The 12,598-nt window shown below is 29.0% G+C and overlaps 3 protein-coding genes across 8 annotated transcripts in view; 1 reads left to right on the forward strand and 2 right to left on the reverse strand.

The window, feature by feature from the left end:
* Positions 1-4,255, reverse strand: part of LOC107069827 (trafficking protein particle complex subunit 12) — an 8,090-nt gene extending 3,835 nt beyond the window's left edge. The window contains exons 1-2 of one of the 2 annotated variants that reach the window (XM_015327433.2): positions 4,049-4,255; positions 1-3,900 (exon numbers count right to left, since the gene is read on the reverse strand). The exon at positions 1-3,900 is cut by the window's left edge and continues 3,835 nt beyond it. In XM_015327433.2, coding sequence (XP_015182919.1) covers positions 2,332-3,897 — 1,566 coding nt within the window. In that variant the 5' untranslated portion in view covers positions 3,898-3,900; positions 4,049-4,255 and the 3' untranslated portion in view covers positions 1-2,331. Of the gene's footprint in view, positions 3,901-4,025 lie in introns of both variants that reach the window. The other variant, XM_015327432.2, reaches the window with a different exon arrangement.
* Positions 4,256-4,688: 433 nt separating this feature from the next.
* On the forward strand, positions 4,689-8,334 carry LOC107069828 (actin maturation protease). Of its 5 annotated transcripts, none has more exons than XM_015327438.2 (5): positions 4,689-4,977; positions 6,199-6,279; positions 6,376-6,431; positions 6,528-6,860; positions 6,934-8,334. In XM_015327438.2, the coding sequence occupies exons 2-5, from the start codon at positions 6,217-6,219 to the stop codon at positions 7,133-7,135; spliced, it is 654 nt and encodes a 217-aa protein (XP_015182924.1). In that variant the 5' UTR covers positions 4,689-4,977; positions 6,199-6,216; the 3' UTR covers positions 7,136-8,334. The 5 variants fall into 5 exon arrangements, with proteins under 5 accessions (XP_015182924.1, XP_015182923.1, XP_089029455.1 ...); XM_015327437.2 differs by having other exon boundaries at positions 4,690-4,977; positions 6,217-6,279; XM_089173329.1 differs by having other exon boundaries at positions 4,691-5,694; positions 6,217-6,431.
* Positions 7,958-12,473, reverse strand: LOC149032380 (uncharacterized). The gene is made up of 2 exons (XM_089173330.1): positions 11,911-12,473; positions 7,958-11,820 (listed from the first exon to the last, which is right to left on the reverse strand). The coding sequence occupies exon 1, from the start codon at positions 12,471-12,473 to the stop codon at positions 12,012-12,014; it is 462 nt and encodes a 153-aa protein (XP_089029456.1). The 3' UTR covers positions 7,958-11,820; positions 11,911-12,011.
* Between the last annotated feature and the right edge of the window lie 125 nt (positions 12,474-12,598).

Consider the following 12,598-nt stretch of genomic DNA (forward strand, 5'->3'; position numbering starts at 1 on the left):
AGAAAATAGTGTATATGCTTTAAACAACAGTAACGCACGAACGTTAATCGTTTAAACGAATAATGAAAGAAATAATGAACGAAATTCAAGACGTGTATTCCTATTCTTACGTAGTAGTATATATATTTTCAGTAAACGTTAATTATATATATAAAAAAAAAAAAATAAAAAAAAAAAAACACGCTTTTGGAATAAGTCAATAAATTAACGAAATATTAACCAGTTAAGTGTGGCGGATCTGTGCGCAAAGTGCGCTCTCCAGTGTGTGTCGCGATAATCAAGCGATGACGGATATAGTCGTCGCAACGCAGAGTAAATTGTGGCGCTGTTAATATATTGGATAGTCAAAAAGACAACTTTATTTTAGAAAATGAACAATTTTTGTTAGTAATTGTATCATCCAATTTCTTAATACGAACATATATTTATATATAATAAATGGAAAAAATTAGAGACAAAAATAATCGAATATTTAATAGAAGTTACAAATTTATTCTTGACTTGTTTTTTTTTCTTTTTTCTTTTTTTATTTTTTTTTTTTTGTTGACCACTAAACATTTGAAACATATTAAAATTTACGAATATAATTTAGTTTTCGTTAGGAAAATTACAATTGAAACATCAAATTGTAACAAACTTTATACGCATGACGAATATAGACGTCATAACAGAAAATTTTGTCACATCTCCATGACGTATATAGTCGTCGAACACGCTTAACTGGTTAAATAACGTGTAGAGGATGAATTCTTATAAATTGTGTAGGATTGAATTGGATTGGATTGGTTGGAACAATTAAATGCTAAGAAAGAAAGAAAGAGAGAGAGAGAGAGAGAGATATGTGGATAAGATAACAGAATAGATAATAAGAAATAATACAGGAATCGAAGGAAGGATTTCAGATAGAAAGAGAGTGTTAAAAGAATGAAAAAAAAAAAAAAATAATAATAATAGTAATGGAGAGGACGAACTTTAGCACTTGTTGATCGTTGATTAAATTGTCTTCGTTTCCTGATGTAATAAAAGCTATTTTACTTTGACTGCTAATGTAGAATTTCTTATTATTATTTTTCTTTTGTTTTTCTCTTTTTTTTTTTTAAAGAAAAAAAAAACGTTTAACACATTCGTTTAACACCATTCGCGACCGCTGACGTGAATTCACGTCTTTTCAAGTTCTATTCCTGGTTGCCACTGACGTGATTCACGTCATATTTTACATTTTAAAAATTTAATAAATATAAATTTAGATTATTTTATAATAATAATAATAATTATTATTATTTTTTATTACTATTTTATTATTACTTTATTAGTATTTTATATATTTAATTATTTAAATATATTATTCAAATTTTATATATATATATATATATAGTAGTAGTAGTAGTAGGTTTTTATTACATGCCCTGTAGTACATGGGTATTTACAATCTTTCTCTTACATCACTAATCTTACATTTCTATCATATTCATCCTCTCAACTCTCTCACCTACACTTCCACTCCACGCCCACATTCTCCTCTATCCAAATCCACCCTGTCCCTTTATCTTGCTCTCTATTATTCTTATATACTTGCATATTTCTATCTTAACCTCTCCTCTTAACGTATCAATTAACAACTCTTTCATATCCCATTAGCACCTATCATCTCTCCATCGTCTTATCCATTTTACCGTGACCTCTCTTTGGTCAGTCTCACCCTTCACACAACAGAACAAATGCGCCATCGTTTCTTCCCCCCCCCAGCACTCAAATTTTATATATATTATAATATAATAAAATATTATATATTATTTTAATATATATATAATATTAAATATAATATTTTATATATAATAATATTCAAATAATTTTATTTTATTATATTATTATTATATATATATATATAAATTTAAATAATATATATTAAATATATGATATACATAGAATATATGTAAAAATTATTGTTTTTTCAAAATTTCATTATTTTTACCGATACTTGGTATAAAAATCGGTAAAAAATATATCGGCCGCGAATGTGTTAATACATCTCTTCTTCTCCTCTGTGTTGTTCTCAAATTACTTTTCTTAAAATTAAATTGAAATATACGTATGTGTGTGTTATATTTATTCAAGACGACTTATAATTCTTGCGAAAAGAATATTTATTTTGTTTGTCAACAAAAAAAAAAAAAAATTAAATATAGTCCGGAAAATAGAATTATTCTCAAATATACAGTATATATATATATATATATATAAGTATTACTTTGTGTTTTATATTAGACATCTCGTAAATTTATTAAAGATATTTCTATTTTTCGTTTTTTTGAAAAAAAAAAAAAGAACAAATTACATGCCAAGTTTTAAACATTGGATATCAATAGCATCACCTTTGTGTTTATTTAGCTGCCTTAGTAATTGTAATTTAGTTTGCTTACAATGATTAGTATGTAACTCGTATGAAGTACACATGTTTAATAATATCGGTTCTTGTAAACTTTTCGTAGGATTTCTTGCTACCGCATTTTCATACAAATGTACTGCAGCTTTAAGCTGACCAGTATAAAGAAGACTAACGGCCATATTATTAATTAACATTACATTAGTGGGATCCATAGAAGATGCTGTATGAAAATAATTGAATGCTTCTTGAAAAGAATTTTTAGCTACCGCGATTAAACCTTTATCTACTAATTCTCTAACTGTAATTGTAGTCGTTTGAGTTACTCTATTATTTAATAATGTTTCTGCAGTAGATACATCACCAAGAAACAAATGTATTCTTCCTATGCTAGATCGAAATATTTGTAATTGTTCAGCTGTCCAATCATGTGATTTGCTCAGTTCTTCCAATATGTCTATCGCCAAAATATAATTTTTCATTCCAACCGCGCAATTAATTATTGAAATTAATATTCTTGATTTTCTACGGGACCATAATACAATAGCATCTTTTTGTTGTTCAATATTGGTAACTTTGGTATCAATTTTATCTCCGGTAAGATCGGCTTGTAAATTTGACATTATTTCATTGACTATACTCAAAAGTTTGTGTAATTTGTCCAATGCTTCTTTTGGTTTACCATAATAATATGGTACTTCAGCTAATAGTAATCTAAAAGCAAACGAAGCCATGGAACCTGGTCTGGTACCATATAATTCTGGATAAAATGTAAAATACATATCCGGCTTATCCAAATCTCCAAATGGTTTAGATTCTTTTTCCAACAATTCAGTTTGTTTCAATTTAGTTAACAAGGAAAGTCTGGTGTACCATAATTGTAAGGAATGTGGAGTATGTTTACTCGGTTGATTTATTTTTCCATAACCTTGAGCGTAAATCGAAATAAGTCTTCCTGACAAATTAATAGCAGCTCTGTAACAACCAGTTTGTATTAATTTTCTCAATCCACGTTCGTCTTGGGTTACATCCGAAGCAGTAAGTACATTTCTTTGCATCTCTTCGTCTTCTCCTAAAAAATGTACAACACCATTTTTAATTAAATCAGGCATGTCTCCTTGTAATGCTAATCCTGGCATAGTTAAATTATCTCTTTCAAGAAAGGTTGTGCCAACTGTTGAAGTAGCAACTGAGCGTAATATTTTACGAGTACGTTCAGATGGTATCCAAGCGTCTCTGTGCAAATCACTGTAGGTTGCATGATCAGACATTCTATCATTATCTATTAAAGTATCAACGGAGAACAAATCGTTGGGTGTACCATCTAACATTGAATTAAACCTTGAAATATTATCATCTGATTCTGATGAGTTATTAAAATAATTCTGTTCATTTGGTGCTACGATATCGTCAAAAATCGTACGTGGCGCATTATTAAAGTAACGACTGATATCAGCTGTTGTCTTTTCTTCTGTTTCTTCTGACACTGACGTTTTGCTGTTACTTTCGGCCATTTTCTTGAAATAATAATTATTTATATTATTGTCAATATTAAATAAAACATGGTTGGAATTTCTTATGAACTTTTAATTATATCAATCAGATAATTCATTCATATTTCATTTGTATAAATTGATTATACCTTTAAAAATGTTCCATGCTTACATTTTTAACTATAATAATGCATATAGTCAAGAGAGGCGCTGGAGTTGCGTTATACGCAGAAAGGTTATGTTCATAACATATTTAATAAAAATTATTCTATAAGAATTAAGTATAATTGTTAATAAATAAATATTCTTTCATTTCTTCAAAATAATGACATATTAGAAGCATGAATTGACATATCACAATATTGATCAGATTGACCAATTTTAAAACAAAAAATATTCCTAACATTTGCATTTGTCCAAACCTTGACCCATATTTCATATAAAATAATTGAAGCAATAGAAATGTCAATATATTTTTTACTTTCATGCAGATAATTAAATAATAATAATTAATATTAAATAATTATACAATGAGAAAATCGTAAACTGCTATTATTACCTTTCCACTTGTTTCAGTATTCCTTGTCTCTGATTGGTTATATGAAAATCCGTATAATGCGTTGTTTTAGTTTCACATGTTAATATAATATTATCATTTATTTAAATATATAATTATTATATAATATAAATTCTTTCATATAAATACATATAATGTTCCCCATTAATCTAGTAATTATCCCTATAAGTGCATAATGCAACAAGATGGTGACATATTTATCCACTAGTAATCCGTGCATTTCATTGGTTATTGGAAACACGTCGTCGTCTGCAGTGATCCGTGTAATGCTTTGTCTCGGTTTGACGTGAGTAGCAGTACTCGTGCCTACTCATGCCAGTTTAAGAAGTCGTCTGAAGAAAAAGTCATTAATATTTGGGCGATTTAATGCGGTTACGTTTATCGCAAAATGTATTTGATGGATACGTCGTAAAACTCGTGTCTCGTTATTCACGTTTATTAACATATTTGTTTTATTCGAAAATTACATAATGAACGTGCATTATTCATCGAACGGAAGAAAGGGGGATACGAACGTCAAAATCGTATTATACTAATAAGCTTGTTTTATTTTGTTCCCCTTGTTGTTGGACTTTTTGTCATATAATTTCGTTACGAAACGGATAAAGAAAAAGAAAAAAAGAAAGATAGAAAGAAAGAAAAAAAGAAAAAATATCTTACATTACTCGTCATTAAAAATCCCGAAAAAATTACATTCTAATTCGAGTACACTCTTTATATGAATAAATTTTAACTATAATACGTAACAAACGTAATTGCGTAAAAAAAAAAAAAAAAAAATTACGGCAATGATTGATTATTAGTTAATTTTTTCGTTCAAATGTGCAATAAACTGCCATTGAAAATTGTCCGGGTCTTTTATGATATTTTTTAATTACTTATATTACAAAATGTGAAATCACACACACACGTATCTGAAAAACTATCTTAGCATATATGAATACACACACATATACAACTTGACACACACGCGAACGCGCGCACATGTAGATATCAATCTATTAACAAAGCATTAAATTTCAATTAGTATTTCACAGGACAAATAGGATCGTGTTTGATGTGATATCAAATATTTTCAAATTTACTAGAAGAATCGACAATTAGTTTCTAGTTAACCGTCGTAATGACAAACTGTTATTTAAATAGAATTCTTACCTTCTCTTCAAGGTTAAACAAGTGATTTATTATATTTTTATGTTAATCTAAGTACGGTTATAAAATATATATCTCGTTAAATCACGGTAAAAGTTTAATCGTATTTTATTGTGTATATTTTTTTTTTTTTTAGATCGAAGTTAGCCCCTTTTTTTATAAACATTGTTGATATTGTTCTTAACGTTTCTTAAATAATTTCGAGAAAGAAACAACAAAAATAAAATAAAATAATAATCTCTTTAGTGAAAATTCTTTTAATTTTTCTCTCTTTTAACTCTCTTTCTCGATTTTTTTCTTATTTGTTTCGTCTCGAATTAAATCATAACCATGACTTATACCATTTTTAAGCATAATGTTTCTTACCAAAACTATTGAACATTACAACTTGCAATTTTTTTATGGAATACGTGTTACTCAGTGGATCATTGAATCATCGTCATTAACATTCTCTAGTACTTGATTCAATATATATATATATATATAGAGATATATATATATATATATAGAGAAAGAGAGAGAAAGAGAGAAAGATAAAGAGAGAGAGAGAGAGAGAAAGAGAGATTGATAAAGAAACAGCAATTATTTGTAAGCAATTTATAAACTAAAAGATGCCAGCACCACCTCCGCCATTAACAAATTTAACAGAGGCACCTGTGTGCCAAAAAACAGAGGTGAGCGACCCTGATTCTTTGCCCTCTTGGGCTAAAATCACACTTACGTCTGCAGAGGCAGAAATAGAAAAATTAATTACAAGTAATGAATTGAAGGATGCAGAAGTGACTTACTTTTGTCAAGTCGAACCTATTCTACAAGATGGACCACAGTGAGTTTTATTTTATTATTATATATATATATATATATAAGAATAATATTTTAGTTGTTTGATATTTGATTAATGTTTTGTTTTATTTTAATATAGATGCGGTTTAGTAGCCCTCGCAATGGCATCTCAAGAATATACAAAACCTGTTTCTGTTAGTCAATTGTTAGCAGAAGCTAGAGTAAGAGGTTTCACTCAACACGGAGAAGTATACAGTGTTGATTTTATGGGTACCTTGGCAGCTGAATATTTGCCTGATCATAGACCGGATATTTTGGTTGATTTACAACAATGTCCGGATACTTTAACTCATGCATTAGCACATGGAGCTATGGTGCTTATACCATATGATTCAGATTTCAATCATGCTCCTTGCTTAAAGAGAGGTCATAAAGCTCATTGGGCATTACTTGTAGGACTTATATCATCGAGGTATAAAACTATACATAATTAATTACAAGAATCTGTGTGTAACATGTTAATGAAATATATTTTGTTTTGATAGGCAAGGGTATCATGTCTTAGCACGTCATGGAAAGTCGCGTCACCTGGCTTGTTGGCCATTACGTGATTTAATAGAAAGTAATGGTAATTTAGAAGAAGAAGGAACAACAAGACACGCAGGTGGATACGTTATACCAAAGGGTGGAGTTGGTGGCCAAAGAGGGCTACGTGGTAGAGCACTGGCATTGCATCCATACATATAAAACAATTATGTACAAGAGCTGTAGAAAATTAATATCGCAGTAAACGAATGGGAATCATTAATACAGTGTTACTATATCCAAGTTATGAGATTAATATTTGGGAAATAACATTTCAAGAAAAAAAAAAAAGAAAAAAAAATACAAAAAAAAAAGAGATATACAGTGCTAATACAAAAGCGAATCTATAGTTCTTTGTAAAACATAACGCTTCAAAACTTAACGCATACGCGAATTACACAATGCAATTTTGCCAAATGCATGAAAATGAGTAAAATAAAAAAAAAAAAAATTGAAGATATTAAAAAAGAAAAAAAAAAAAGGATAAATACCAAATCTACCACTAATTCAATTTCATAGTAAGTGCAAACATATGTTTAATAGCTCTCATTTTTCTCTTAATTATATGAAATGTAAATAATTCTATTATGTCGGTGAAACAACAACTTTTGTGTATAGTCCGTTTGCCAGTGGCATAAATCTTCTTATCTCTTTACACGTTAAAAATATGTTACAAGTAAACGGGCTACCGATCGCGAATGTATTTATTTATAAGTCAAAATGGAAGGTATGTTTCGTTACACATTAATGTCTCAGTGCGATGAGACCAATTTCAAAAGTGCAAGGTAAATTGCACATCAAATCAATATGGCAAGTGCGTGTATGCAAAATAAAAGAAAAAAAAACGGACCTATGTAATAGTCCGTACGTGAATTGATCTAATAAACGTATTAGTTAGGAGTTATTCAAATCAATACTAGCCAATATCAAAGTATTCAATTATATTTATTTAAAATAATGGAGAACTTGTGCAGGCCTTCTTAAAAAAAAAAAAAAAAAAAAAAAAAAACAGTTAGTTGTATAATTATTTTTTTTCTTTTATTACATTTGAATAATCGAAAAAAAAAAATTATAATAATTATCAAAAAAAAATCTGTGTAAGGACCGCAAATGCAACTTTGATGAAAAAGAAGAAAAAAAAAAATACTAGCCGTACCAATTTAATTATATTGTGTAACAACGTACGTATATGTAGAGTAACAAAAAACAAAACAAAACAAAACAAAAAAAAAAGATTATCAGAAATATTCATTCAACGTGTGATCGATGAACCGAATATTTATTTATGGAAATGAAAAAAGAACCTGCATGTATCAAGTAAAATTATTTATAAACAATAAACTAATCATTATTATACATTATGATCTATATATACATATGTATATGCGTACATGTATATTGCAATATATTTTTTTTTCTTCATTTAAACCTTTGAGTGTTGACAAATATTCTTAACCAAAGCAATTCCAAAGGATAGAATATTTTAATTGCTAAAATTAATTATATCAGGTGCAATTAACAATAAATTATAATTGTTGTTCTACCAAATGAAAGAAGAGTTTTATTCACAAGAAAGTTTATTTAAAATACAGCTTTGAAACACTGTACTTTTGATACTGGAGAGAGGTTTATGGGATGTAAATTTCACAAAACCATAAAAGAGAAAGTAATAGCGACAATATGCAAACCAACATTGCATTCTTTGCATTCGTATCAATAAATATATATATATATATATATAACGTATATATGTTCATAACACTCAAAGGATTAATCTACTAAGAAATTAATATTTCACATTTACAAATGATGATGATGATGATTATTATTATTATAATTATTATTATTATTATTAACAGCTGTTACTTCTTTAGAAATGAATGTTTCATTAGTTTGAAGAAAACTATTCTTTTTATTGAAGAACTGTGTCATTGATTGAAATGCTTATTAATGTTAGTTATCATTAAGCAATAGGTCATGCGATTATTAATAGCAGGTTTTAAATAATCACTATTTCATTATCGATAAAGTAGACTTTGATTTATTGTATAAAATAGTAATTGCTACTTAAAAGAATGCTGCAACACTTGTAACCATCGTGCTTCCTATTTTTGTATTCCATTCCATTTCAGTAATCTCTAAAGCTGTAGTCAACATTTTTATTTCAAAACTAATACTTTTACACATTAGACAAATTCTAGAATGCACTGATAAAGCACCATCAAACAACAACAAAAAAAAAGAATTTATCTTTAATATTTTACATTTATTATAATAGCCACGTTTTGTGTTTTGCAATATAAACAAAATATTAGCCAATGGCGTCTTAATTAGTTACAGAAAGTAATATACATATGTGTGTATATATAAATAGTTAATAGTATTCATTAAATTGTAGCTTTAAATTAACACTATATACACGTGGCGAAAGATATTTTCACAACCATACTTATTAGCTATACTTGAATATACGCACATTACTATATTACATATTTTGCACGTACACACATATATGCACGTGCTGACCTCTTGCGGCATTTGCTTTTACTCAACCACTTACGTTAAACATTTTGTTCTCTCTCTCTTTTTTTATTTTTTTTTTTACAAAATAAATACAATTATGTAAGACGACAAAAAAAAAGGAATTTAAAAGTTGACAAATTTCATTCATTTAATTAACAACAAGGATATAAATAATATTGGTTAACGTTTAGTCGCGATTTAAAGATTGTTACTAAATGCTAGTTTTATTACGTTTTTAATGCTCTTGTTGTTTGTTGCTGTCGTCAATGATAATAATAATGATGATGATAATGATGTTATTTTCATTAGTAAGGATTTTTTAAATTCAGTTTTATTTTAATGTAAAACAATTTATGACGTACGATTTTTTTACCAAAGAAATTCTATTTTTCTTTACTAACAAGTTATAAATAATACAATGATACGGTTTCTCCAATAACCTTACCCAATTCTCAATTATTCTAAACTTTCCATTATTATTATCATCGTATAAATTTACATTTAACTATGACTCATTTTCAAAAAGTATTCTTTTCAATTTAAAAAAAAAAAAAAACAAAACAAAAACTATTAGACTATTATTTTTGAAAATATCTTTAAAGTGTTAATTCAACTGTTTTTAATTGTTTAGGAATATTTTCAGTATTTTTAATTATATGTGAACAATGTTTTAGGATTAAATAAAGAAGATCAAGCGTTGAGTTGAGCTGAGCTGGCAATCTTCTTCTTCCATCTCTTGTTTCTTCTTCTTCTTCTTCTTCTCAATACGTTTCTCATCACATTCGGTAAAGCTAAATATAAATCTTCTCTTTCTTTCTTTAACTCTTAGGTATTAAACTCTTATGTGGTTAGTGTTATTTCTCTTTTAGATAACGCAACTTCTTGTTGTTTGCTTGACCTAGGATAATACACGAAGTTTTTTTAAATATTTCATTCGAATATCGATATCTAGAATTTCTATTTAATATTTTTTCTCTTAAAAATACTTTAACTGTTGATACGATTAAAAAAAAAAAAAAAAAACAGGAGAGAAACTCGTCTCTTTTACCAATAATATAAATACACTTACAAAAATTGTACATTTTATCAGAAAAATAAATATACGATAGGGGTAAGAGGGAGGGGGGGAGAGGGTTATTTCCTCGATCGATTTTATATCAATCACAAGATAATAATATTCTTGAATTATTAAGTTCAAAGAAAGAAAAGAAAAAGGGGGGAAAAAAAAACAAATATGACTAAGATAGTTGATAATATTTCCACGGATTGTAAAAGCGTGATTCATTTACGACCCATTTTTTTTCATTCGTTTGCATTCTATGATAAAAAGTATAAAAAAAAGGAAAAGACAAAATATTGTAAGAATATTTTTTCCAATATTTGTTTAATCTATTCATCGTTGTTATAGCTTTGAGTCTAGTTGTACACGTGGCCATGGCATCAGCCATACTCATTACGCACATTGTTGCGTTCTTTTCTACAAACCTAGCACACGTTAACCTCTCGTAGTTATATGCTTGACCCCCCCCCCCCCTGCTGCTTCTTATATTACAATATACAGTAGTGTGATCACTGTATAATAATGTATACGATCTATAATATTTTTCTTTACCAATTAAAAACAATAACAACAACAACAGCTGCATATCATCTATGCATTCATCATAATATCAATAACTTATATTATACAGTGTTTTCTGACAAGTATTAATAATAATAATAATGACAATTACAATCCTATTAAAATGATATTTATAAAAATATAATTATATTATAAAAAAATATGTTCTTTAGCATATTGTTAGACATTAAAATGTACAATATATACATTATAACGTCTGTACAAAAATTACATTATTATATTTACACTGAAATATTATTATTTTTTAGAATAATTGCAAGGATCACTTCATTCACGGATGAGAGTAAATCACACACTTCTGAATATTAATTTTGAAGTCCAAGGTTAGCCAGGATAGGGACAAAATCTTCTGGTGACACGGATTTTGAAAGTTCGACTAACGATTTATCAACAAACACCTTAATGTTGTCAATTTTAACAAGCAATTTAAGACAAACGTAATTCAGGATGATGTAATTGCATATTCTCCCAATTAATTGCGTGAAGTAACTTCCACTAGCTAGTCCACCATGCTTCTGATATCTCTCTTCGTTGCACAGTCGGATTGGAGTGTTGATGAAGTAATCGGTGATAGTTTCCCACATTGCAATCATGGCTCTAGCGTCAGGCACGCCATACTCCTAGTATCCTAAGAAGTTGGTATTTGTAGAGAGGATGAAGAAGTCAATCTCGATCAACCAAGCTGAAATGGTTTTATCAAACGCCTTAAAATCAATACCCAAATAGTATTTTCCTTTCATTACATTCAACAATTTCCGACAATCGGCATTACCAGTCTCAAAGTCAAATGCGAATGGAGTGTTTGTCTGCATGAACGCGTTGATGAGAGGTATCTTCACCAAAGGTTACCGTTGCAGGATAACACCAAAGTCCTCAAGTTACACCGTTCTCAAAAATCTGTCTTCTAACGAAGGCGCAACAATCAGGCATTGTCATTCGTTCTTTTCTCTTAAAACGGTGCCAAAATAAATGTACACGTTTTATGGCATCGGGATCTTTCTTGATGTCTCCCTTTGTTTTGTATCCCTGTTGGTTCCATGATAGTCCAGGTGAAGCGGACCATATCGTGAGATCTTGTAGAAACACATCGGCTAGGTGTATCATTTTGACTTGTTCAGGTAATTGAAACGCTTCTACTGCCCTTTTGGTTACGTATTTTATGCAGAGATCCTGGCTCACTTCATTTTGATTATTGGAACGAAAAGCCATGATGTCACGGATGAGAGACAGATACACTGAACGTCGCTTATACTTTTCAGCAAGAGGAAGCAGATATCCAGATGGCTCTGGAGGAAAGAATCGCTGGTTAAAACCATTAGCTTTCCCTCGATACATCGTTCTAGTCGAAACGACGATTTAAAAGGGACGGCGGATTTGCACGCGCGAATAATATTTGAGAATGTATGCCGAGGGGCACCAGGTTAGACAATACTGTGGTGGCGCACTACTTTTCTCCTCTC

Source organism: Polistes dominula, unplaced genomic scaffold (assembly GCF_049000335.1).
Source record: "Polistes dominula isolate Pdom_NZ unplaced genomic scaffold, Pdom_raw_medaka scaffold_35, whole genome shotgun sequence".
NCBI classification, from domain to species: Eukaryota; Metazoa; Arthropoda; class Insecta; order Hymenoptera; family Vespidae; genus Polistes; species Polistes dominula.

Excerpts from the sequence above, each read along its gene's own strand:
- LOC149032380 (XM_089173330.1), bottom strand. The coding sequence starts at position 12,473 with ATGTATCGAGGGAAAGCTAATGGTTTTAACCAGCGATTCTTTCCTCCA.
- LOC107069828 (XM_015327434.2), top strand. The coding sequence starts at position 4,924 with ATGAACGTGCATTATTCATCGAACGGAAGAAAGGGGGATACGAACGTC. Across the intron at positions 4,978-6,216 it reads GGGATACGAACGTCAAAATC|ATGCCAGCACCACCTCCGCC; the intron begins GTATTATACTAA and ends ATAAACTAAAAG. Across the intron at positions 6,432-6,527 it reads ATTCTACAAGATGGACCACA|ATGCGGTTTAGTAGCCCTCG; the intron begins GTGAGTTTTATT and ends ATTTTAATATAG.